The sequence below is a fragment of the Xiphophorus maculatus genome, chromosome 20, assembly GCF_002775205.1.
Source record: "Xiphophorus maculatus strain JP 163 A chromosome 20, X_maculatus-5.0-male, whole genome shotgun sequence".
Classification (NCBI taxonomy): domain Eukaryota; kingdom Metazoa; phylum Chordata; class Actinopteri; order Cyprinodontiformes; family Poeciliidae; genus Xiphophorus; species Xiphophorus maculatus.
Window position 1 is genome coordinate 30,199,135 of NC_036462.1, and position 26,670 is coordinate 30,225,804.

A 26,670-nucleotide genomic window follows, 5' to 3' on the forward strand; every position below is an offset into this window, starting at 1 on the left:
TTTTTTCCTTCAGGGACCCTGGAGCCCCACCTGTCTGCTCTGTTATGGATGGCCATGCTGGTGTCGCTGGCCATCGTCATCGTGTTGCCTCAGCCTCATGGAATCAGGGCGCTGATTGCGTCCACCATCCTGCGCCTGATCTTCTCTGTGGGCTTGGAGCCCACACTGCTCCTGCTGGGCGGGTTTAATGTAAGTCTGCATCAGCATGTTTACGAAAGTGGATGTTTTCTGGTTGCGATTCTGATGTTTTTCTGAGTTTACAAGAGGTGTTTGTTGATTTTCCCAGCTGTGTAACAAGGTGATCTTCCTAATGAGCTTCGTTGGGAACCGAGGAACCTTCACGCGCGGATACATGGCCATGGTCATGGACGTGGAGTTCCTGTACCACCTGCTCTACCTGATTATCTGCTCGCTGGGGGTCTTCGTCCACGTCTTCTTCTACAGCTTGCTGGTATTTGGTGGCACACGCAAATCACATTAGCTCAATAATATTAATAGTGCTAAAGACAAGTAAAAGAAACAAAAAAAGTCACCTTTTTTTCTGTGTGTTTCGCAAAGATGCCATACACTCATTTGTAAACTTTCATCTTTTTCAGCTCTTCGATCTTGTTTACCGAGAAGAGACCTTACTGAACGTGATTAAGAGTGTCACCCGGAACGGACGCTCCATAGTTCTGACGGCCGTGTTGGCCCTCATCCTCGTCTACCTCTTCTCGATTGTGGGATACATCTTCTTCAAGGACGACTTCATTTTGGCCGTCGACAGGATACCCAACAAAACTCTCGGTATGCTAAAGTCTTGGCTGGAGGCATGAAAGTGTTTCTTGCCCTTCTTGACCCAAGTACTCATGGAATGATTTTCATTATTATCAAAACGCCCTAAATGAAGAAATATCAGTATAGCCAAGATGTACGATCAAAATTTCTTTACATTTTTGTCAAAATCCTCTTCTCCTACAAGCTTTACAATGTTGGTTTTGTTACCAACACTGCCTTAATAAAGTATTCACACCTTAAACTTTTTCAACCACAAATTCAATGTTTGTGGGATTTTATGTGATATACCAATATAAAGTAGTTTGTGATTACGAAAGGGAAGGTACGTAATATTTGGTTTTATTTAGATTTTTCAGAAGAAATCTAAAAGGTGGACTTCCCCATTTTCATTCTGGTGAAATCCGGTCCAGTTGATTGCCTTTAGAAGTCACCTCACCATTACATCTGTAGATAATTTCATCTCAGTATAAATTCAGCTGTTCTGTGAAGACCTCAGATGTTTGTTAGAGAACATTAATGTACAAAGCAGCATCACGAAGCCCAAGGAACACAGCAGACAGGTTAAAGATAAAGTGAATTTTGATGAATGTTTAGGACATAAAACAATGTCCAACTGACAGAGCCCATAAGGGCTTTGTGATATTAGAAGAAAAAAGGCTAAATACACACTTGTAGCTACAATGTATTGGTGTAGAATGAGCCACATTGGCGTGTTAGAATGCTCCACTCATAGTCCTGATCTTAATCCACGCAAAGATCTGTGGCAGGTCTTCTGCAGCAGAAGGTTGATCTATAAATGATTGACCTTGGTACAGAATACCAAACTCTCACCACGCTATTCAGATTTTTCTTTGTTAAAACCTTGTATCATTTTCCCTTCACTTCACATTAACAACCGCTTTTAGAATTGTGAAGTCGAGGTCTGTCACTTCAACCAAAATAAAATATATCGCAGTTTGTGGTTGAGACGTGACAAAATGTCAAAAAATAAATAAATAAATAAATTAAGGCACCTCAGTACGTCTGCAATGCACTTGAATGCATTGTGCAAATATATATGCGTGTGACTCTTTGTGCATAATCATGCACATTCTGTTGCTGAACAGAACATGGAGCCAGCATGATTGGAGAGTTCTTCTCGGGCAGAGCGTGCCAGAAGGAAAACGGAGAAAACTGCTCGACAGAAGCCGTCATGGATGGTACGTTGACGAAAGTATGAACATGTCGGAGGGAGGATGTTAAAGTTCAAGACTTCTGTTAGGTCTGAAGCCACGTGTTGGTGCATGCATGAGACTCCAGGCTGTTGGTGTGCGACTGTGCTTGTGGCTTGTATGTTAGTTTTAAGACGGCTCTGCGTTTTCCTGAGTCACCAAGATCAGCACAGCTGAACAAATCACGAGATTTAGTCAGACTGAGCCACCTGGTGAAATGTCAGGGGGTTTGGACCCCTCGTGCTGCGGGAGAGGGGTTGACAAGCCTAAGAGCCGATACTCGGGCCTGAGGTGAAAAGGTCAAGGATTAAAAACCATCAGGTACAAATGGATTGAACGACCCATCCAGTGATGGCACAGAAAGCCTCCAACTCCAAACAATAAGTCTTTGGAAGCGACTAATCTTGATGGGAAAAACCACCATTCAATCGTGAACACATTCAGCAGCTTAAAACCGATCAGTCAGCCATATCCAATCCCCAAATTGCTTGACCCCCGACCTCGCCTAAGCTTCCAAAACCCTTCATCACTGTTCAAGTATGGGATAGTTTTTGTCGCTAATTGGAGAAAATCCTATACTTAAAGTTCTCACAGCTTCTTTAGCAAGCCAGCTCTAAAAGTATGGAATTGGTGATCCATTATTTATTTCTTCTGACTTCAACGAAGTTATGCGGCGTCAAGATATAAAAATAAATAAATTAGGCAATGTTGTTATATGCCACAACACCACACAGCTCATTGAAAGGATTGCACAGTGGTTTGCCTTACCCGTGTCATTGTATGACGTTACTAAACGCGAGCTTGTTTTTGAGAAAAAGTTTAAAGATTTTTGCTCATTTAGCTGCATCTGTTTCCAGAAATTCCCTCTTTTACTTCTCCGTGCCACTCTCATTCTTTCTACTTTCCATCTTTTGAACAATACCGACCGAGAGCATTGACTTGTTGCGCCAGGATCCGTCTCTGGCAAGAAAAAAAAGGGGGGGGAAACAGCCAGTGGAGGACAGTTGTGACTTTATGCTCTAGAACAGAGCATAATCTATCTTTATGTTTATGTAATATATAACAAAAGACTGACATGATGCAGTTACGATCCAGCAGCATTTGCTTAGTTTTGAATTCAAAGCAAAGTAGTGTCCAAGCAATGGCTAAGCCACCTAGTGGTTACAGTCATTACAACATATGCTGCTTTTCAACACAATACGCCACCGCTAAATCGGACGTTGCCCACAGGACAGCAGCGTACATGATCAACCCCATGCCATGATTGCACACAGGCCTGATTTAAATAATTATAATAAAATTTCTCAGTGAATATGATTTCAAATGTAACTGAGTAAAATACGTTACTCAAAACGTACTAAAGTAAAAAGTTCAGGTTTTGTAAACTTCTTCAAAAAGAACAAAGTACAGACAAATTGTATTAATTACAGTAACAAGAGTAAACGTAGCTGGTTACTTTCCGCTCATAAACTTGTAACTGGAATTGGCTGACCTTCAGCTTTACCTTCTGTGATGGGGACGAAGCAGTTGTAACTTCAGAAATTTTACATGTTTTCTCACCTGCTGGTAGGTCTCGGTGACAACACTCTTCACTGCAGGTGCACTGAAGAGTGACAAAGAGGTCAGATATTCAAAGAATGTGCTTTTAATATGTTATCTGAGATAATCTCCCATTCAAGATGCTAAAGACAGTATAAAATCCTCACTTTGCAGTCATTTTTGTCTGTTTCAAAATTGTAAAACCAGTTACAACTTTCTCACACCTTATCTAATGTCCACTTGGCTTCCAATAACATTTGTTACTGTTCACGCTCTTCTTACATTTTCTCACGTTTTAATTGTATTTTAAGAGAAATCTGCAGTTATCTGTGGGTCAGAGCTAGAAAATCGTTCACATATCAGAGTAATGAATCCAGTGTGGTTCCAGTTTTGCTCAAAATGACCGTAACCCTATCTGTGTTTTGAGATTTATTGATTAAAAAAAAATGTCTCTCCTCCAGCAGAGCAGCTTTGGCATTTTGCCGCAGACCGTATCTAAAAACGTAACATTTTCTTTCTCTTTGTAGCTGCTGTTGCTGTCCAGCCGTCAGTGGTGATTGAGGACAAGGAGCGAACATGTGACTCCTTACTCATGTGCATTGTCACAGTACTGAGTCACGGCCTGAGGAGTGGAGGAGGTGTTGGGGACGTCCTGCGCAAGCCATCCAAAGAGGTATGGAGTAAACAAACACGGCAACAAAGAGATCATGCGGAGGTTTCTGAGCGCGCGATCAAATAAAGGTTTACGTGAAACCACAAATGTATATATTTTTTAGCTCATTTTTTGTGACATTGCTTTCTTTTCAAACATAAAACAGCAGCACACATGACGTGAATTCTTGCCCGTTTTCCCGCCTCGCAACCAGATTGAATTAAGTTAAATTGAATTTAAGTAATTGGAGAAAAGTGAGAGGTCTTAAAAGTTGCATTTATGATCTAACAAGACCATCAAGCTGTTCATTTTGCCCATCGACAAAAAGCATGTAATAAATCTGACCCAGTAAGTGCACATTGACCAGTTTATTTCCTGAGAAATGGTGTAAGGACTGCCCTGTGCATAAAGAAGCTCTGTCTGACTGAGAGAATCGCGCCGCTGAAAGGTCAAAGCGGTCGCAGTGAGGACTCTTGTAACGTCCAGCATTCCAGAAATGACAATAAAGTTATCTCATGAGGGAGGAAGACAGGCTTGTATCACAGAATGCCTTAGATCTTCAGTCTAACGTAAAGAATGAGGGAGTGAACTCAAAATGAGATAAACTTAGATGAGATTTTTTGTTTTCCATGACAAAAAAACCCATCAGGACAGAGGCCTATTTTCACTGAAGCACATTTATGATTAATATTATGCTATATAATTACAGCATAATGGCAGCAATGTGTCTATTAAATATTTTTGTTTTAACCCTGAAATGAGGAATGCTTTTTTTTCTTTACCTTAATACATATTTGAAACACACAGGTTGACCGTGAAAAGCCAGCTTGCTGTGGTTTTTTTGGACATGTTGAAAAATTCAACATGAGCGCTACGTGTAGCTGCTACACATGTACAAAACTGCCACAGAAACGACTTACCTGTTTCTAAAATATTGCAGTAACGCCCTGCAATAGTCTATTTCATGCTATGCTATACATACTATGTTGGCATGCCCAATGCTTGAAACTGAAAGTAAAACTGACAGCAGATCCTATTTTTAAATTAAGGACCTTTGTTAGTGCTGCAGTATGTAACTTCTATAAAAAAACAAGTTGTTTTTTTTACAAATTTGTTAAAATTAGAATTATGTTGTGACATAAAGAAAGATCATCTATAAAAAAAAAAAATCAAGCTTCTGTGCCTCCTCCCAGTGCTCCCAGTACTAACTGCAGAAACTATTCAGTCAGAAACTACCAATCAGGAGAAAGGGTTTAACGCTGTCAATCACTCTCATGCTCACCCCCTCTCGCTTACTCTCTGCTGGTTTACCACAACCTGCTACAAATGCTGAAGCTAGTTAGCACAGCCACCGACGACAGTAGATAGACGGTTTTCCTGTAACGGCAAGTTGTTTTTCCACCATTAGCACATTTAGCAGTGTACTAGAGGTTGATTGACAGCACTAAAACCCTCCCCCTGGCTCTGATTGGCTGTTTTGACCAGAATTAGTTCATTTTTGCAGATTGTAATTGTAGCGCGGGAAGGAGGACCTCAATTTTAATTTTATTTTTTAATAGATCATCTGCCTCATATAATACTGTCACAACATGGCAACAGTTTTAATAAATAAGCACCTTTAAAGGTGCAGAATGAAGCTTTAAAGCTGCAGTCTCATGCAGAGAGCCTTCTGTCAGTCTCCTGTGTTCATTTTGTTCATGATTTATTCCTAACCCTAACCCACCCAGAGGTAGTTTACACATTCCAGTGTATTCTAGTGGAGACATAGTGGTTGGATGCAACAGTAGATAAAAATTAATCTTGTGATATTTCAAAGCTTTTCAAAGAAATACCACAGCAAATGTGCCCTACAATCAAAGTTAAAGGCAGTCCAACAAAATATTAGTGTGTCCTTTTTTTCTTTGGGCCAGGCAGTGTTTATACATACATTTGTCACTGGTTTTTCAGTTCTCTGTTTATTTTCTCTCTTTCAACAGTTGTAGAAGCAGACTTCTCGGGTGTTATCTTGTACAATCTTTCTTCTTCCTCTCCTCTATTTTTATGCCTTTGTTTCATATCTAACTTTCTTCCCCACCTTTTTCCATCTGTGTCCATTTCATTTAAAATAAACAAGCAATTTCTAACAAAGTATAATTATATATGTGTATGTACTGTATGTGCGTACATATATATATATATATATATATATATATATATATATATATATATATATATATATATATATATATATATATATATATATATAGCATTGATTTTCTTTCTCAGAAGGTCAATTGATTCCATAAATATGGGCAAAACAATGAGATGATGAAATCACAACAAAACTAATGGACCAGAAAAAATGTTAACTCACTTCCTTACATTTAGACCCACATAGCAAGAATTTCAATTTTTTACATAATTTTTGGCACTAGTGGCCTTTATTCAACAATACTCCCTAAAGGAAGGGGGGTACAGATGTAGAGGACGTTTGTTGAGGTCTGTAACCTCTGTATACGGGGCGCCCACTCTATCCACTGCACCACTTGACGCCCCATAGCAAGAATTTATCAGCATGTCAATGACCAAAGCAAACAAGAAGAGGCTTAGAGGCGATCTTTGATGCAGTCTCGCCACCACCTTGACCTCCTTTGCACTCATACAGCACACCTCACTGCTGTCCAACAGTCTCATTCACATCCTTCACCAAACTAACATACTGTACTTCCCTGCCTCTCCAGACCTCCTCATCCAATACCACAGTTTCTCTGTCGACTCCCTGTCGTACGCTTTGGCCTTCTCTGTACTTATCCATCGGCATCCTCAAAGCAAAAATTACATCTGTAGTACTCTTTCTTGGCATGACACCTCTCTTCTGCTCACAAATGCTAACCTAAGACTACATTCCACTGCTCTTGACTCTGTATCTTTATTCCTTTTCCTTTCAGATGAGTGAGAGGATGCCTTTCCTCAGGCATACTCTGACTCTTCAAGATCTTGTGGAACAACCAAGTTAAAAACTCAACCTCCACTTCTCTTAGACACTTCCACACCTCCACCAGTGTGTCATCAGGACCAACTTCCTTTCCCCTCTATATCATCTCCAAACCTTCCTCACGTCAACCTTACAAATCTTATCTACTTCTACTCTACATTTTCCTCAGTCATCAAAGTACTGGTCAGCACGTTTCCATTCCCATCCTTAATCACCCTCATTTACTGCATGTCTTTCTATCTCTCTGCCTCGGCAGATAGAAACAACTCATTCTCTCCCTTCTTATTGTCCGACCTAGCATCATACACCCTATGTTTGACGTTTTGCCACGTTTACTTCTCAGTCCTCTTTGTCTCACTTCTTTTTGGCTAGCTTCTGTCTATGTATATGCTTCTGGACTTTTCCATTCCACCACCACGTCTCCTTCTCTACTTTATTCCCTCCAGATGACATACCAAGTTTCCTCCCACCTGTCTCCCTTATCAGATTAGCTGTAGCTGTCCAGTCATCTGGGAGCAACTCCTGACCAAGAACATGTCTCAACTCCTCCCTAAAAAACCCACAACATTCTCCTTTTTTTTTCCAGTTTCCACCACCTGGGCCTCTGTTCTGCCTACTTTCTGAAATTTAACGGAAATTCATTGTAAAAACTGAGAAAATATTTCCACTGAGAGTGAAATCAGCTCAAAGCTCATGGTGCTTCACTTGTTTTCTTCCCCGTCTCCCTCAGGAACCCTTGTTTGCAGCCAGAGTCATCTACGACCTGCTTTTCTTCTTCATGGTCATCATCATTGTCCTCAACCTTATCTTTGGTGTCATCATCGATACATTTGCTGACTTGAGGAGCGAAAAGCAGAAGAAAGAGGAAATCCTAAAGACAACATGTTTCATTTGTGGTGGGTAAATAAATTTGTTGTTTTTTTTTAAATCAGTATAATTGGAAAATAAATGTTGGGTTTCCCTTGTTTTTGTTTCTGCAACCAGTTTTCTGACGAGACTTTACTTTTGGTGGTTTAGGGATATTATTGCTGCCTTTTTTTTGTGTCTCTTTTTACAATCATCGCCGTATAAAAGTTGTTATTGCTGCAAAACAAACAAACAAAACAAACAGATGTCTTTCAGTTCCAGTTTCAATCGATACCTGACTTGTTGCATGAAGCTTTAGTCAAGCAGAAGGTGTAAGCTTTATGGCTCTCAGTCAAAATTAATACAAGTCATGCGAGTGGTCTGCCCTGAGTGTGAGCGTGCCACTGCTCTGCAGCAGATTCACATCAGGGCTGCTTGCAAAATGGGGGCTGTTTTTTCTCTGTAAAAAAAAAAAAAAAACCCTACGCCTCCTCTTCCCAGAATGAATGTTTAGTCACGGAAGGTGCTGCTGTGGAGGAGGAGTGTTTCTTCCTGTTGCCATATGAGGCTTGACCACGTTCAACTGTACACACGCTGCAGTCACTGGCCCAGACAGTCATTTGTTGACATTTTGTAGTGAATAATCCCTGCTCCTTGGGCTGGGCGACACTGTGAAGCCTTCTTTTTTTGTAAATAGAATCCAAGAACACGAGTGGATTACTGGGATTTATTGTAACAGAAAACATAAAAAACAAAAAAAGTCTTTCTCACCTCTGACGTTTTTTCTGTCCATTCCCCGCATGACCCTGTTTCCTCTTATTTTCTCAGTCGCCCCCACGCACAATTATGTCATCCTCTAATAGGGCGTAATTCTTCACTTCTTTCACAAGAATTGAGAAGAAAAGTGTGTAATGTTTATTTTGGGTGTGTGCGTGTGTGTGGTGGTCTTGCATTCTTTCCTTTTTAGGTCTGGAGAGAGATAAGTTCGACAATAAGACGGTTACTTTTGAAGAACACATCAAGGTGGAGCACAACATGTGGCACTACTTGTTCTTCATTGTCCTGGTGAAGGTGAAGGACTCCACCGAGTTCACGGGGCCCGAAAGCTACGTGGCTGAAATGATCCGGGTAAGGATGTTGTCCTGCACAAACAGATCTTTCACACAAAAACCACCATTAGTTTTTGTTTTTTGTTTGTTTTTTTGGGTCGTCCTCATTAATTTTTTATTTTTCTTTAAGTAAATTGTAGAACAATTTGAGAAACTTCATGTACAGTCACAAACATTTTTCTGATTTATTCACAAAGTCCTGGATTTTTTTTTTTATTATTGTTTGAGGAGTAACCATAACTTTTTTTTTTTAGTACATTCCCAGTGTTGGCAAAAAAAAAACTTTATCAACCATTGTTTGGGTTTTTGTTTTTTTTTCCATTTAATTCATTTACAGATTAAAATGAACATATCACATGTTAACACAAATCAAAGTTTTAAATGAAAAAGAGTAGCTTGGAAGAAAAACACAAATCTTAAAAACCCTCAAGTCAAATTTATCTTACAATGAGCAACCACCTGTATAGATACATCTTTAAGCACAAAACAAGCAATGTTTTGCAATGTCTTTATTATTGTAAAGATAATAACAATAAAGAAAAAGACATTATCACTGTAATGATACTGCACTCTGTTGAATCAATATAATTCATTATACCTAAAATGAATATTATATTTATTTCATAAAAGTAAAAGTAGATCTTTTCTCTTTGGTTTCATTTGACACAGATTTGTTCCATAAACAGATCATTTTGATAAACTATAAAAGTAATAATAATAATAATAATAATAATAATAATGTGTGATCCCTGGCATTTTATTTTCAGGCGTTATTTTCCATTGCATGTATTCCTTTCTCCACAACGCACCAACAAAATCCCGATAAAACGCAATAACCTTGTGCTCGTGGCGAGGCGTTGTATACTTGTTTTTTTTTGCATCGTGTATCTTTAAAGCCACGGCGTCTCATATTTTCAAACACTAAAAATAGACGACGGTGGAACTTTGCCCTTAAGCGTAAGAACCAAGAAAGATTCATTTCGATTGTCTCAACCGAGTCGTAAACCTTTAGAAAACATTTCAACTGCCAAAGGAAAGCCCCACTTTGTGAAGTGGTTGCTTCATTGACGCACTCGCGCTGCTGTCAGCTTCTGACGGTTTCTTATTAGATTTAGCCCACTCTCTTCCCCTTTTTCTCTTGATCTGCTGCAGTCTTGTGAGGAACCACCTGATTTTAGGATACCCCTCCCGCCTCCCTCTCACCACCGCCACCATCACTTCCCTCTCATTAACTCTGCACCATGTTGAGCCAAACTCGGATTGTCAAGCGTGCGTTTTGAAGAGCGGCTTTCGGGCTTAGCGGAGAAGACCCGTTGATCTGTCAGGTGACCCGTTCTTCCTGTGTAGAGGAATGAGAACCAGAACTACATTGAACATGTGTTTTATATTTTTCTTAATAAACAGACATATTGTTGGAAGAAACCCCTGAGAGATTCTGAAGTATTTTAGTTAAATACACTTTTTCCGTTAAATAAGTTTAAAAAAAAAACAAAAAAAACTACTTCCAAATATTGCAGATATCAGAAAGTAAAATGTTGTCTGCAGACGAACGGTTTAACCCGCCCAGTTAACGGTTTCAGCTCTCCTGCTGCAAGACTTCTTTAGAAAAAACAACTTTACTACGTTTATCTGGGCGGTTTGTAGATAGAAACAATATGATACATAGAGTGCACACATGAACATGTAATTTGCTTTGAATGTTTGAATAAAGCTGCAGATCTTGGTATTTAAATTAAAAGTGTTTAAAATCACACTCTTGAGCTTTAGAAATGATGGTTTCCTATTAATTTCTTGTTGTTTTTTTATTACCTCTGTAGTCGAAAGCAGATAAACGTTCACTATACAAAGACACTTTTTTGTCTTTTGTCCAGACAACGCATTACTTTTGGTTTTACTAACTAAATAAAAGTAATGCTAGCTAATTTGTTATTTTATTTATTTTTGCAACTTTCCTGAATAATAATAATTATTGCTATTCTTGTTCCTACTATTATTCATTAGCAGCGCACCAGTACATTGGCCCCAATTTCCTTAATTTTGGGAGCTCAGTGATCGGCTGATACTTCCGATCTCATCTACCTCAGCGAAGGTCTAAAGATCAACCACTGTCCTCTTCTGCTCTCCTGGGGGAGAGGTTTGACTGTTAGCCCCGCCTACCAGGTCATTTCCTCACATTTCCAGTTAACAATAGTCACCCCACTTTTGCAAGCTCAGCAACTGTCTTGCTATATGTAGCAGCAACAAAATCTACGTCAGCCAAAATCTGAATCGGCAGGTCAGGCTTTTTAAAGACCGTTATTCGGAGATCGGCCAGAAAACTTCAGTCTTTGCACCAGTGTTGTTAATATTGTCTCCAAAGTCTGAATTTACGCACATGTCCTTAGTTGCATTGCGGCTAAACGGTATAAGTTGGGTGAAGTGCTTTGGGAATCCTTCCATAAGAGTCTTACTATAGCTTGCTGGAGTTCTTCATGACTGAACTGGAGTAAATGAGTCAGGTGTGTGTGTGGCTGTCTACCTCACACACACCTTTTCATTCTGTTCACAAATTTTTCTAGGGAGGTGGGATCAGGACGTCTACTAGATATTAACTGTGGCATGCCTACAGTCACTGTGCAAACTCTTTGATGATGTTTCAGTATTTCCTCCTGTTGTTCTTTTCTTATGGTGCCGTCTGTTTTGTGATGTGCACCAATGCTTCCTGTAACAAAACACTCCCACAAAATGACCCTTTTGCCCTTCAGTACTTCACGGTAGGGATTATGTTACCTAGCTCTAAGCTTCCCACTTTTTCCTTCAAATGTATTAACGGTTTTTCTTCAGCATCATATCACACAAGTTTTCAAAGTTAGCGTCCGTGCAATTCAAACTGAACTCTCTCTGTTTCTGTAATTTAAGAAATATTAGTAATCCTGTCTGGTTTTTAAAAAGTAGCTCCCAATTCTCAATCGCTTATGCCTTTGAACACAGATATATAATATAAAATGTAATTTTTTCTTAATGAATCATTTTAAATGAACATGCCGAAACATATTGTCCATCTACTTCTCAGAATCAGGTAGATGTTTTTGTCGAGGATTTCTCGGCTTTCTGTGAAAACAATGAGCTTGATATGAAATTATCAAAACACAACTTTATATTAATGCTTAGCGCTACGGCTAACTTTAATCAAAGGAAGTGTTGGGAGTCACCACACCCTGAATGGCTACATGCATAACCACATTAGCTAGGCATTTGGCATGCTCTGCAAAAACTTTCCAGAAGACTTTTATTTCCCCCCACGCAACAATAAATCATGCAATAAACTGCCACACCCCCAACTCCACAAAAAAAAACAAAAAAACGGATGCTTAATATTTTAAAAGACAAACAAAATCCTTAATCTGGTTAAAAGAAAAAATTGCATTCAGTATGCAACCAGAAACCAAATATTATTTTTTTTTTTTTAATTCTCCATATTAATTTTTCTTTTGCTCCCTTTTTAAAAAAAGAAAAAAAACATCTATACCTATCTGTATAATAGTCACATTCACCAGAAATGTGTTAGACAAGGCAGCCTTTTTCAATCTGTACAGCCTCTCTCCCACCGCGTTTCGCTTTTTTTGATGTGACTGTAAGGTGGAAGAAGCGATAAAACAGAAGGGGGTGTACAAGGCAAACTACTCTAACAATGACTGGGACTGACGTCAATGACGAAGGGCTCTGGGTGAAATGTCACATCTAAGATGTAAAAAGATGATGCATGGTTCACACTCATTGCTCTAATTCTTATTTTGTCTGACACCGAAAGACGCCTCTGCTCCTTTGAGGTGCTTCCCAATGTCTGGTCGTAACAATAAAGCAAAAGATCTTCCTGTTCTTAAAGGTGTAAAAAAGAAAAAACAAAACAATCAAGCTAGTTCTTTTTTTTCCCTTTTTTTTTCAGACTTGTAATTTCTGTTTTGTTTTTTGGGGTTTTTTTTGGTTTTGTTTTGTTTTGGACATATTTGAATATTTGCAGGTTGAGTGGGCTGCGTCAGGTGTCTCTGTGGCATGACTGTGACGTTTTCTGTTGCTGTTTTAACCACACAGCATCCTGTTTCTCAGTGATGACTCGTGCGGTTTTAATAATGAAAAATGTGCTTCCTTCATTTCCACTGAACCTGTGTGTTGTAGAGTCTTAATTTGTGCCTGCACTTATCAGTTTACTGGAAGCGCTTTCATTTATAAACACTGGAAATGGAAAGACAAGTTGAACTGCAGGTGACAAAGTCATCAAACGTGATGGGTTTTTTTTTGTTTTGTTTTTTTGAGTGGGAGGTAAAGGGTGGGCGTCAACTCAAGCAGAATTCAAAAGGCATTAATGACCTTTGTCATAGTTTAGATTGTTTGAGTTTTATTTTTGTGTCTAAATTCTGTGTTAGACCTCTAAAATCACTTAAAAAAATGAAAAACAAAAAATGTGTGTTTTTAGTCAGAAAAATTGATTGAATTGACAGAGTTTTGGTTTGGCTGCATGTAATACTGAAGCAACACATATTTGGCTAAAACTTTGGCATTTAGTTTTTAGTGAAAATACTAAAGGAAGTTTTAAGGATGTACAGTAAAATGTGCAACTCAAAGTGATTGTACAACAGGCATGCATTGTTTTTGTGTTATTTATAAAGAACTGGTGGGAGAAAAATGGCAAAAACTGATTCGGAAGTGGCTAAGTTAACCTTTTGGTATAGGGAATTTGAACATTTCTGTAATATCCCTTTGCCGTGCCACATCTTATTTAAATGGAGGCTAATGGTTGAAGTGATATATTCATTCATGAGACAAAACAATGAACAACTTTGGGTTTGTGGGAATATTTATCGCAGTACTTTGGGGAAAATTGAAAAATTCAATTTCTTTCTGTTTTCTTAAAAAAAGTAAGGCTTTCACAAATCAGAAACCCATGTTTTAAAGAATCTCTAGAAGTGTAGGTTTCACCAGTCCACATGTTGTGTTTTTCTCTAATGAGAACAAAAATGCATTGTTAAATCATCCAGATGCTTTAAATAATTTTAGATTTTGGACTAGAGGTGGGCTTTAAACCAAAACCTGCCAGGGTATGACTAATTGTCGACTTAACAATATTAACTCTTAAAAGATGTAATGACTGTTTAAGAGCAACAGCTCGTCAATAGCGTGAACTTACACACGTCAAGATCTGTGTATTTGCTCGGTTTGCTTCCCTCTTCGGCATTCACCAACAAAAGAAAGTGAATTTCATGACATTCCACAGTCTTGAAAAGAAGCCCCAGTGAAAATCAAAAAGAGGATTTGAATTAACGTGAAGCTCTTGCTAAGTGAAGAACGACGTTACTGAGGCTGTCAATGTCTCCTCTCACCAAAGTTAGAGTTGAGTAATTTTAGGTGCAGCAGTATAAAAAGAGCATCTCCTCCAAAGTACCTGACACAACAAATTTGTGCCTCAAATTTTTACTTTATGCAGACATTTGGCGGCTATATGCAGCCGCCAACTTTGTAAATGTTTTGGCAGCATCATAGAATTCGAAAGGTACAGTTGAAGCTGGAGGGATATAAAATCCCCTTAGTGAAGAGGAGAGAGCTTGTGACATGCGCTACTATGGTTTTAGCTCCCCACCTCAACTCTTTCTAACCTTCAGTCAGTAGTTTTCCAGGGTTCCTGAAGGTCTTATTCTTATCTAATCACAGCAGAGAAACTGCATCTAAAAGTCCCATTTTAAGAAACAAGAAAAGAAGAAATCCAGCAAAGATTTGACACAGAATTAGAGAAAGACAGGACCCTTCAGTTCTACTTTGTGACTAGATTCAGACGAAACATTTCACATGTCAGGAACTACCCTGCTGATGCCAAGATACTTTTTTTTGTCTCTCAGACTTGTTGTCCTCCTGATTTATCTTGTGTTAGAGACATGCTGCTAGTAAAACAAGGAGGTCAAAAGTTCTAATTTACAGTTGGTTCTTTGCCAGGTTGTTATGCATAAATTCAACAATTCAGTAACTATTCATTACTCAATAACTCAGCAATGAATAGTTACTTACAGTAGTTATACATTAGTAACTATTAATTACTTATAATTAATAAGTAATTATTCATAATTACTTATTTATAAGTAATGAATACATATTCATTACTTATGAATAACTATTAATAAGTAAGAGTTTAAGAGGCTTCACAAACAAAAACGTCTAAAAGTGGTCAAAGATTAGAACAAGGGTGGCAAAAGCAACCAAATCTATGAAAGACTTTCAGAAAGAAAGAAGAACTATTAATCACAACTACTTTAAAATGTTACACAACAGCCTCTGATCTTGGAAGAAAAATTGACCCTATAAGAAGGGGGATGGATTCATGATTCTTTTTCACAAATAACATTTATGTTTTTTTTAACACTACTAAAGACTCCTTCGCATTTTCCCATTTTAATCTCAAAGCATGTGAAACACCTGAACCTTACCAGATCAGATTACATAACATCACATAATCCTGAGATACTGGTTATAATCTAAGATAGCTCCCCCAGGACAGATTACAGAAAGTAATGAGATTAGTTGCCATACCTATGCAGATGATGCACAGCTTTTACGTTACAATGTCAATGTCAGGTGACCACAGACCCGGAGAAGATACTCAGAACAAATCAGTGCATGGATGTGACATAAATTTCTTCAGTTGAATAGAAATAAAACTGGAGTTATTATCTGGGGACCTAAAGAGGAACGATCAATACGGCTAGAAACTACTGATCAGGACAGAAACCTTGAGTGATGGACTCAAACCTGAACCTTTGGAGACGCATAAAGACAATTGCAAAGTGAGTCTTCTACCACCAGGAGAACATTTCTATAATTAAAGGAATAATTTCCAAACAAGATGTAGGTCCACGCGTTTGTCTTCAGTTGCGTTGATCACTGCAATGGTGTTTTCACAAGTCTGCCTAAAAAGAAACAAACGCTTCTTCTCAAATTCTCACTAAACTCACTAAAACCAGGAGCATAGAGCACATGACCCCAGTCCTAAAGTCCTCCCACTGGTTCTCTTTAAATCAGAGAACAGATTTTAAAATACTGCTAGTTTATAATTCCCTGAATTGTTTAGCATCAAAAGATTTGTTACTGTGGTATTAACCTTCATGACTTGTCTGAAATTGTCTTTGATTAATAATTGAAAATTGGCTAATTCTGGTCTGAATCACAACTTTATCACTTCTCTTTATTCTGCCACTGTAATGTAATGTTTCATTTTTATTTGCTTTGTTTGCCAATTGCCTGTTTCCATCGTGTAAAGCACTTTGAACTGCCTTGTTGCTGAAATGTGCATCTTAACTCAAATAGATGTAGCGTTTTAAAACCATTTAAAAACCTGAATGGGTTTTTTTTGGACTATTTCCTAAATTTGCTTCTCTTTAGACACAGGATGATGATGCAAAAACTTAAAAGGGTAGCAGAACAGAATGCAAGCCGTGTTCATTTTTAAGAGTAACTTCTCCTCACAGTGGATTGTATGTGGTGGTAAACTGTCAGGAAACTGCAAGCAGACAAGAGCCAAAACCTTCTTGGCAAAACTCTAAATTGTTCAGATGTCTGAGATAAATAAAAGAAAGTCATGCAAAAAAAAGCTGTTTAAAAAGCTAATCATTTGAAGCTTGTGTCCAATTTAAGCACTGAATCCTACTTTCATCACAGCAGTCTCCAAAATATCAAACCTCTTAAGTAAAATTCTTTAAAATGGCATTCATTTTTAAATCAGGCACAACTGATAAAACCAACCAAAAGCTTCATTATCTGCATGAGACAGAAACGCATAAAATATCTCAAAGTGTTTGTGGTGTTGACAGTGAAATAGTTTGAATTAAACATGGGTGTCTCAGCTAGCTGGGTAGCGGGCCAGCTAGCTGTCCACCATGTCATCTGTGGTTGCTGGTGGGCTTTAGGATGTGAAGGTCACTGCTTAGTGGGAGACACAAGTCATCCAATGTTTCCACAGCTCTATTCAACACACCCACCTTTAATTTTTAAGTGGTCTCGTATTCAGACAACTGTAGGTTCAGAGCTAAAGACAGAAGCTAGTTGAGTGGGATTGTGGGTTAGAGTGGGATTGTGATTCAAGTCGTTGCCACTAGGCTGCTAATGTTTATCGATGAGTGAAATGATTAGGGGCTTAACTTTCATCTGTGTTCTATTTGAGTAAAAGAGATTATATACTCTCTAAAAACAACACCAGAGTTTTTTTTTTGTTATTATTACAAAAGAAACACGACGAGTTTCACTTACTTTTTGTGAATTGCATCTAAATTATTTTCCTCATGTAATTTGCTTATCAAAAGTGGCGGCGATGGACTCAGCCGTCCTGTGCTCTTCCGCATGCTGACTGGGTGGGGTGCAGGCCAAGTAGGTAAACACAACCTCTGTCTCTTTGCATTCAGGAAGTGGAACATTGTCGCAGTCGTCCTCTCGTTCTTTCAGAATGACTGCGAGCTATTCATTATCTTAGTGTTGTGTGATTCCCCTCTGCCTGCCGTCTGACCCAGGGCTGGTTTTGTGGTAAGCACGGCCACCTCACTTGCCCCGCTGTCTCCAAATCAACCACTGAAACCCAGGGACTTTTTCAGCCGCTTTGTTTTGCTCTGCACCGTTCCAACCCAGTGACCACAGCAGCTGTACGCTGCGTCTTCTCCTTGGGTTGGTGCACCTTCGTGCTTTTCTGACTGGGGAGTCGCGAAGGTGAGATGCGTCGTTGAGTATGAGGAAATAAAAATAAGTGTTTTCACACGATTTGCCTATTTTTAAGAGAAGCAGGTTTCAAGTGTCATGAGGAAATAGAAGTGTGAAAAAATGTATACAAGTGCAACAATATTAGAGTAGTGGCTGTTGGTCACGTCTGTTTTTTTTTTATATTTTTTTTTTCCATTTAGAACCTATGCAGCTTTAAAAGTACAGAAATCACCTCATAAATTATCTTCCTGACTGGAAATTGTCTTCAAATTTTCCTAATAGTAATAATCACATTTATGTTGATTTGGGATTCATTGTGAAATAAATCCAGGAGAAAGGTCAAGCTTTATAAAAACTGGGAGCTAAATTCTGATTGGAGCTTCTCTTTGAACTCGAGGTGTGGCAATAAATGAATGAAGGCATCACTGAATATGTAATTTATTTCTGCACTTCAATTCAAAATATTTATTCTACACTTACAGTGCAAATGTATTCGCAACTCTTGCAGATTTAAATTTAAACCTAATTTTATTTCTACCATCAAAAAGAAAACAAGACTATGTAAATCCAAGTATTAATTGATTTTTTTTTTTTTTTTTTTTGCCCCCGGTTTTTACATACATTTTATTTTTAAAAAAATATTTAAATTATTTCTACCTTTCGCTTTATTCAAGGGGAAAATCTTCATTATCATTTCAGCAATCCAACTCATACTAATTGACCAGCTTTTTTTGTGTTTCCATGTTGCTTGTCGGTAATGAGCTCCAACTCTTCTGGGGAACCTCTTTGCCATCACACTAATCTTTAGCTCCGTCCACAGATTCAAGGATGGACTCTGGCTGGGTTCCTCCAGAAACAACAAAGTGACTCCCAGTCAAAAGAAACTTGAAAATCAGCCAGCGGTATGAATAATTGTGGGGCTTACCTGTAAATCCGTCACACAGACAGTGGTGTACGCATTTCAAGAAATTCAAATTTTGGTTTCTCCAAAAACTATTAAAGCCAATAGGAAAAAAAACAAAAGTGTTTTGTGGCGAGCACTTCTAACTTGATGGTTGTCCTGCAGAAGGTCATTAACACTCTACACAATTACTGTAAGACAAAAAAAAACGTTTACTCCTAAAGTTGCTGGCTGTTCAGAGAGCTTCATCTACACAGATCAATGGAAAGTTAAGTGAAAGAAAAAAGTAGGCGTGAGACGTGCACAGGAAGTTGGGATAACTGCTGCCGTTGATTACTTTTTTTTAATGGTACTATGAAAGGTTTTCATTTAAAAAAATGTTGTCAATATGTCATGTTCATTTTAAACATGAATGAAATAAACAATTAAATGAATGTGACAAAGTAATTTTATGAAAAACATTTCTGTTTTTTTTTTTCAATTGTGCAAGTTTAAGTTATCTAAGCTAGCATATGAAATGGTTACAATGTTAGTACTCTGTGTAATACACATAGTATCTGTATGACTAAGTTTTGGATTTAATTCCTGAAAAAAACAACTTTTCACTCATCGACTAGATTCCTTTTTTCAAAATGCATCTGTCTAAACTTAATCCTTCAACAACCAGCTTTCTCCAAGTTAAACTTCTCCTTTTCATTTGGAAAAGTAAAATGTTTTTTCTAGAAAATATTTTTTTTTAAAAAAACAAAAAAATTGTTGAACTGACCTCAGATCAAGCTAACATGCTTTGTGGTTTTTGCTTACACTTGTGTGCCAGAAGTGATGTCAAAGGTCTCGGTCACGACACACCGTAGTCCCTTCTGAGGAAACTTCACACCAGGCTGTATTTTGGAAAGTCATATTCTAAGCCTTCACACGTCTTCAAAAGAAAAAAGTGCCATCACCATAATACAGCTGCAGCTCGGCTCTCGCTGCCCAGAAACGGCAGCTCTAGATTTCGAAGCGCGCCGAAGCAGCTCATTATCTGAGAGTCTTCACTCTGGCTGATAAGAACGCTCAAAGTGTTTTGTGTTGATCTCAGTGCTGCATGAATGAGGAAATCTTCTGCAGTCTATTGTAAGCGTATCAGACTTTATTTTGTGTGTTGGAAGAAAAGAAAAGGAAAAAAAAAACCAAACGACTAACATATCGCCCCTGAGTGAACTGCCTGTTTTGAGTGATTTCAAGAATGTCTAAGTATCCCATGTGATTCTAATACGGAAAGTCCCATCGTGAGTAGTTTGATTGAAATCACTGCGCCCACAGTCAAAAGCAATTAAACCGAGTCTGAGAAGACGGGTCCAAATCAAACGGGACAAACAAAATCGTTCAGCAGAACCTATTTTGACTTTTTCGATGAATCGAATTATAGCATGAAAGATGTTACTTCCTAGAAAATACACTTCTCACAGGAAGGGGGAAAGAAAATCCCACAGAGATGGTGTTTTCTAGTTCTGGTGCAGTACTAACCATGCTGTGGTTTTTTTTTTGTTTGTTTGTTTCATACTAACCAGGAGCACAACTTGGACTGGTTTCCTCGGATGCGGGCCATGTCTCTGGTGAGCAGCGACGCCGACGGAGAGCAGAATGAGATCCGAAACCTGCAGGAGAAGCTGGAGTCCACCATGAAGCTGGTGACCAACCTGTCGGGCCAGCTCACCGAGCTCAAAGAGCAGGTTGGTGGTGGGGGGGGAAACGAAGCGATCTCATTCGCTCCGTCATGGAGAAAACATTAGAAGTGAGACATCTTTACTGACAAATTCAGACACCTCATGTTGCTCTTAGTTTGTTGCAACTTGTTGCCCTTTACAGAGCTTCATAAATGCCAGTGAGTCATAGTTCGCAGCACAGCTTGTGAGCTTTTCAATCTCATTGTGTTTTAATTCCCAACAGCTTAGCTGTGTTTTTTTTTTTTTTTTTAGCAATTTAAATATTTTTTTGGAGTTGGATTGAATCTATTGTTATATTAACTGAAGGAAGTTGCTGTTCCAAACTGTTCTTTCTACTTATGATGGCAAAGAACTCTTAAATCTTCAAAACTATATACTTTGTAATTCACACGTTGTTCTTCGACAGAGGAAAAACGCTTTGCTGAGTCTGCATATAAACAGGACTGTGGTTGCACAATTGCTGCAATCTGCTGCTTCTAGTAAACAGAATTGTAAAATTGTCCTTACCCTTGAAATGAGAACTATCTTTGAGGAAGTGAATGTTTCTGAGACATTTTGACCCAGACAGGGGGAAATGATTATCGTGTTACTGAAAGCTGCGAAGGACACACAAACATTGGTCACATTTCACCCCGGATTCAACATCTTTACAGGCTGGTTTTGATTTATGTTTGATGATAATGACTCAATTTTCTAAAGAAAATTGTTATTATTTAATGTGTAAATAAATAATAAATAATAAATGTGTAAATAAATTTCATTTATTTACACATTAAATGTATAGGTTAGTTACTTAAGGTTTGGTTTTAAAACTTAGGCAAAGTTCAAAACCAAATTTTACCTAAAAGGTTCAGGTAATGTTTTTAGGTTTAAAAAAAAAACTTTACCTAAAAACTCAGGTAAAGTGACTAACTTGGTTTTTTTTTTTTTTAGCTTTTTTGCCAAAAAAAAGTCAAAACTTCAGACAGAGGATAGCAGATGTTTATTGTCACAGTAAAAGCTACACTGCCATTTCCAAATGTTTCATGGTGTCTAGAAGGCTCTACAATGAATTATTGCAGAGCAGCAAGAGTTGCAAGCAAAACTGGGCATGGCCTAGAGCACAAAATTTCCAAAACTTTGGAGAGAGAAGAAGTTATTAGAGATGTCAACGAGGATTATTGTAGCTCAGCTGGCCTCTACTGGAGTTGAAGTGGCAAGGAAGACGGTTGGGAGAGCTTTTCATTGTGGAGGACTTTGAGGCCAATGTCCATTGCTGAGACATCGATATATCAATATATGACTAAAGTTTGTCCGGGAATATCTGGAAAATGATGACTTGTTTTGGGAGTGTTTGGTCTGAGGAGACTAAACTTGAGTTCTTTGGACACACAGAGGTTTTTGTGTGGAGAAGGAAGTGATGGACCTTCAATCCTAAAAACACAGTTCCCACTGAAAAACATAGTGACCAGGGCATCAGGTTGTGGGGCCATTTTGCTGCTCCAGTCACTGGGAACCTTAATCGTGTTCATCGAACCATGAAAACCTTTTGGAGAGTAATTTGGAGAAACCTGCAGCAAGTCATGATTTTGGCCGTCGCTGGGTCTTTAACAAGATAATGACCCAAAGCATACCTTCTAGTCAGTCACAAACCTTTTGAGGGACATTGAGATCAGGGTCCCAGAGGATCCCTCAGAGATCCCAGTTCTCAATCTGCGGCGGTCAGTGTTTATGCTCATAGACCACAGAATCTAGATGAGCTGGATCAACATACCATGAAAAAGTTGGCCCGTCTACCTCAAGAGTCATGTGCCAAGAGAAGAAGAACTACAGGAAGAAAGTGAAGTCATTTATAAGACAGAGAGGCCACACTGTTGACTATTGAATGTCAAAAGGGGTAATGATCTAGGTTTTCAGTTTTCTTGTTATATTTTCGGCGCATCAGTAAAATACACAGATCAAACTTTGTGGAGTCGTTTTTTTCCTGAAGCCATACAAATATAAACGATGTTTGTTACGGTCATTTCCATGGAAATATAAAGAGTTTTGTGTGATTTCATCAGGGGGGCTAATATTCCTGGCCTTTGCTGTAGTTGTCGCACATGTGGCGCCAACAGTTGCCATCATGTTTGCCATAAAAGTCAATGAGTTTTACATAGCTGTGGAGGAATTTTGGCCCGACTTTATTTGTAGAATTGTTCCAATTCAGTCACAGCCAAAGGTCGTGCTACACCATCTCAGTCAGATTTAAGTCCAGATTTGTCTGAACACTCCACTTTTTTTTAGAATAGAATGTACTTTATTGTACCTCAGGGGAAATTTGTCATGGACTCAAGGGTGTGTACTGCATAGTAGTAGTATACACCCAACAAACATTAAATATTGTTTAATAGACGGCTAGAAATGTAAACAACATGCACAGCAGTTCAAATACAACAAAACACCAACGTTATTGCACACCTTGCAGGCCTCAACATAATGTCCTTTTAAAACATTAATTCAAAATTTTGATGGAGGTCTGTTCAAAAGAGTATTTAAAATTGTCTAACATACACTGATGGCTTGAACATTCTCCCTAGGTTCCCTAGTTTATGAAGTAGACTCAAACCATCACCATGATTGGTTGTTGGTATGATGCTCCTCTTCTGAAATGCTGTTTTACTCCAGATGGAACAAGATGCACACTTTCCAAAAAGTTTCACTTTTGTGTCATCATTGCACAGAATATGTCTCCAAAGTTTTTGGGGCTCATCAGGTTACTTTTCGGTAAACGTGAGATTGATTGATTTTTTTTTTTTATCCATAGCGTTGGCCTTGGAACCCTCCAATCAATGCCACTCCTCCTCTGTCACTTTATCGTTGAAGAATCATTAACATTGATCTTAGGTGAAGCAAGCAAGAGCTGTAGTTCTTACGATCTTGTTGATTGTTACTTTGTAAATTCCTGAATGAATGGTTCCTCAGGAAAGGCGCCAGAAAGTGGTGTTTGCCTGTTAACCACATTTGCGGGTTTTTTCTGGCTAACCGTGGCAGTAGCTTAAGGGACACTATGATTCAGTTACTGTAACATTAAGGGTTATGAAAGTCATGTAGATGAAGTAGCTCTTTCAATTAAATCATTTGAAAACTGCTTTTTTTGTATTCACTGAGTCTAATCTTTGATATTAAGTTTGCCTGAAGATCTGAAACATTAGCTGTGAGGAAGAAAACGGAAGAAGTCTGTAGAGGTGCAAATACTTTTTCACAGCTTTGTATGTGAAAAGTGAATGAACTTCCATGCCAGAACTACAAAAGCACCATCACAACAATCAGGGAAATTATTATACAGTGAGTTGTTCTCCATAAATTCTGTACTACTTTCATTCCATTATTTTTAAAAACTGTACCTTGCTAACACTTAACTTTAACCTCTGAAATATACAAAATTTGCCTTTTTTTATATATAAACTTCACTGTGATTAAGTAATGCCAAGGAAAATTGGCTTTAGCAGAATATTAAGGCTTCTCCTCTGTTAGCTGAGCTAAACTATCCACTTCATGAGCCTTGACAATATCCTCCTCAAGCCATTCCTTTCCTAAGCAGAGCTATATCCGTTGAAACACTCATTGCAGGACCACTTTGTCTTTTCACTATTAATACGATAGTGTTTCAGTGCCGTGCCGTATTTCACAACCTTATGTTAATTAAAGTTATTTCTGAGCAGAAAGGACCTTCCGATTCCAGCTGCTGCAAAGGTTACCACTAGTGTTATGAGTCGGGCTTTGCTTGATCTCTGAAATTCTAATCAACTCGGTTTCAGTATCTGTCGCTCGTATTGTGCTGCTGTCGTCAGACGAGCCGGCAGGGTGGATGACGAAGCTGGCAGGATTTCAGAAGAATCGGTTTCAGTTGCACTGCGCGTTGCATTTGTGTGCCGCAGATGTTAGTTTCTGCAAAGTGGTATGGAAAACTGTACCATCAACGACGGTAGTTCAGGGAAGCTCGAGCAGAAGATGATGATCATACTAGCAAAAGTGACCTAGCAAAAAAAAAAACAAAAAAAAAAACCCAACTCATCTCTCTATGATCTTCAGATGACAGAGCAGAGGAAGCAGAAGCAGCGGATTGGCCTGCTGGGACACCCTCAGCACTTGAACGTCAACCCCCAGCAGCCTGCGTAGGGTCCGACTGCCGACGGAGTCCGGGGAGCCGCTCGGCGTCTGGAAAGGAAGCCGTCGGCTCCTAGAACTAAGGTTTCACAATAATGTATGCAGCACTGAATGTGAAAGTACCTTATAAACGGTAGGGAAACGCTGTAACATAGATAGCTATAAGGCGATGTGTAGCTCTACCCCACGCAAAGTGTTACTCCAGACAGTAACACACGCCCACCTCAATCTGTTCTGTTCAATCTGTGCCAAATGTTGTTTGTTTTTTTTTCTTTCTGAAGAAAGAATTTGGATTTCTCAACAACGGCCTTTAAAGGTTCAATTGGAAACACGATAGAATTGTTGTTTTTTTTAAAATTTATTTATTTAAAAGTTTTCTATTTATATTCCTAACACTGAGCAGTATTTATTATCTTATTCGTTTGTATGTTGTGCAATATATGAACTTAAATATGCAACCAAACGGTGTGTAGATTTAAGTTTTAAAACTTAATTTAAATCCACTGGGGAGTGGTTTAGCCTGTTCTTTGTCTTTTAGACAGTTAAGCTGTTATTCATCTGTATTTACACATAAACTCAGATAAAATAATAATAAGTTGGGCTTCATAATATTACTTTTCTTTTAGTTTGTCAAAATGTGCATACTGTTTTGAGTGGCTTCTACACTCAGTAGATAGGGTATTGTGTGAGAGCAATATAAACTAATAATTACTTCCATCATGTGGTCAAATATTTGCGTTAAGTTATTTTATGGGGGAGTAGCTTTATGATTTAACGGGGTTACAAACAGCCATCTGAAACGTGTGTGTGCTGTTAGAGGGTTGCTCAGGAGTCGTGTAGTTTCTACAGTAATAATTACCACTGGTGTGTTCTGACATGTGGCCGCTGCTTCTGCGGGAACTCTGTTCTTTTAGTTTGACGTTTTAGTTCTTCCCATGTTAGGAATGTACCTTTCGTTTTCGACGAGGGACGACTTTGTGTATATAAAGTTTGTTGCTTTGACTTTGCTTTTGTATAGAAAATTAAGATGGACAAAAAATATATATATAACTGTTACAAAATGTTAAGGGTAAACAAAGCAAAGCATTGTCAATTTGTACATAGAGGTAGAATTATTTATTAAAATTGTAATTATCCTTTAATTGTGCTGTCCTTCTTTGTTTCATGCACAGAGTGCTGAATGCAACAATTTGTGATATTTTTTGGGATGGGATGACGTATTGATACATTTTTATGTTACTGGTCACCTTAGTAGACATTTAAAAAAATTCACTTTAAAGGTAATATGTAGAATATGATTAGACAAAATACTTGAATGATCACCAATTGTCAGTTTGCATCTAGTTTGGACTCATATTGTAATTATGTCACTGTAAGTATACAGACACAAACAGAAATTTCTGGGGGGGTTTGATTTTCGTCCCCATCATGAATTATTTCAGGAAAGCCGTGGATGTCAACTAAAAATTCCCATCAGTTGTCTGACACACTTTACATTCAGCAGATGTAAAGTGTGTTAATGCATTGGAGCATTTGGATAGTCCAATCAATTTACCCAGGTTGTATCCATTTATTATGGGTCAATAAAAAAAAAGCAGCAAAAAGGTGAATTAATTTAAAATGGGACAATGTGCAACATACACTAACCACTGGAGGAGAGATGCACCAGGTTATAGCTACAAATACTCATTTCCACGTGTCGCCCCCAAAACACAGTATTATTAAAAATCAACACAATAGTACAAAACATGCGGACTAATAATCGCACCATACAGGTCATGATAAGAACAATATAAAAACAAGTCAAACAGTCTCATCTAAACACACAGACTAGGGTGTAAATATTCAGTTATTTTCAGCATATGCTATAATAGGTCATGTGTCAGTCATAGCTATAATATGAGCTAGAAGCATTTAAACAAACAACTTCTAAATTAAGTAGGCATTTATTCCACATTTAAAGTCTAAAAATCAGATGGCATTAAATGTTACTTTGTTATAGATGTCGCAATTAATGTGTCGACATAGGAGCAGAAAAATGCTTACATTTTTTAAGTATAAATAGTGTTCTTAGTGAATGAGGAGTAAGATTCACTATTTAGTGAGGTGAAATGT

At 38.2% G+C, this 26,670-nt stretch overlaps 1 protein-coding gene across 5 annotated transcripts in view; it reads left to right on the plus strand.

Annotated features, from left to right (window-relative positions):
- Positions 1-25,693, plus strand: part of itpr1 (inositol 1,4,5-trisphosphate receptor type 1) — a 111,952-nt gene extending 86,259 nt beyond the window's left edge. For 4 of the 5 annotated variants that reach the window (XM_023353538.1, XM_023353540.1, XM_023353541.1 and 1 more), the window contains 9 exons: positions 14-189; positions 287-451; positions 597-786; positions 1,884-1,976; positions 4,055-4,200; positions 7,884-8,049; positions 8,967-9,127; positions 20,272-20,433; positions 24,481-25,693. In XM_023353538.1, the coding sequence (XP_023209306.1) occupies positions 14-189; positions 287-451; positions 597-786; positions 1,884-1,976; positions 4,055-4,200; positions 7,884-8,049; positions 8,967-9,127; positions 20,272-20,433; positions 24,481-24,567 (1,346 nt within the window). In that variant the 3' untranslated portion in view covers positions 24,568-25,693. The remainder of the gene's footprint in view (positions 1-13; positions 190-286; positions 452-596; positions 787-1,883; positions 1,977-4,054; positions 4,201-7,883; positions 8,050-8,966; positions 9,128-20,271; positions 20,434-24,480) is intronic. The other variant, XM_023353539.1, reaches the window with a different exon arrangement.
- Positions 25,694-26,670: the final 977 nt, after the last annotated feature.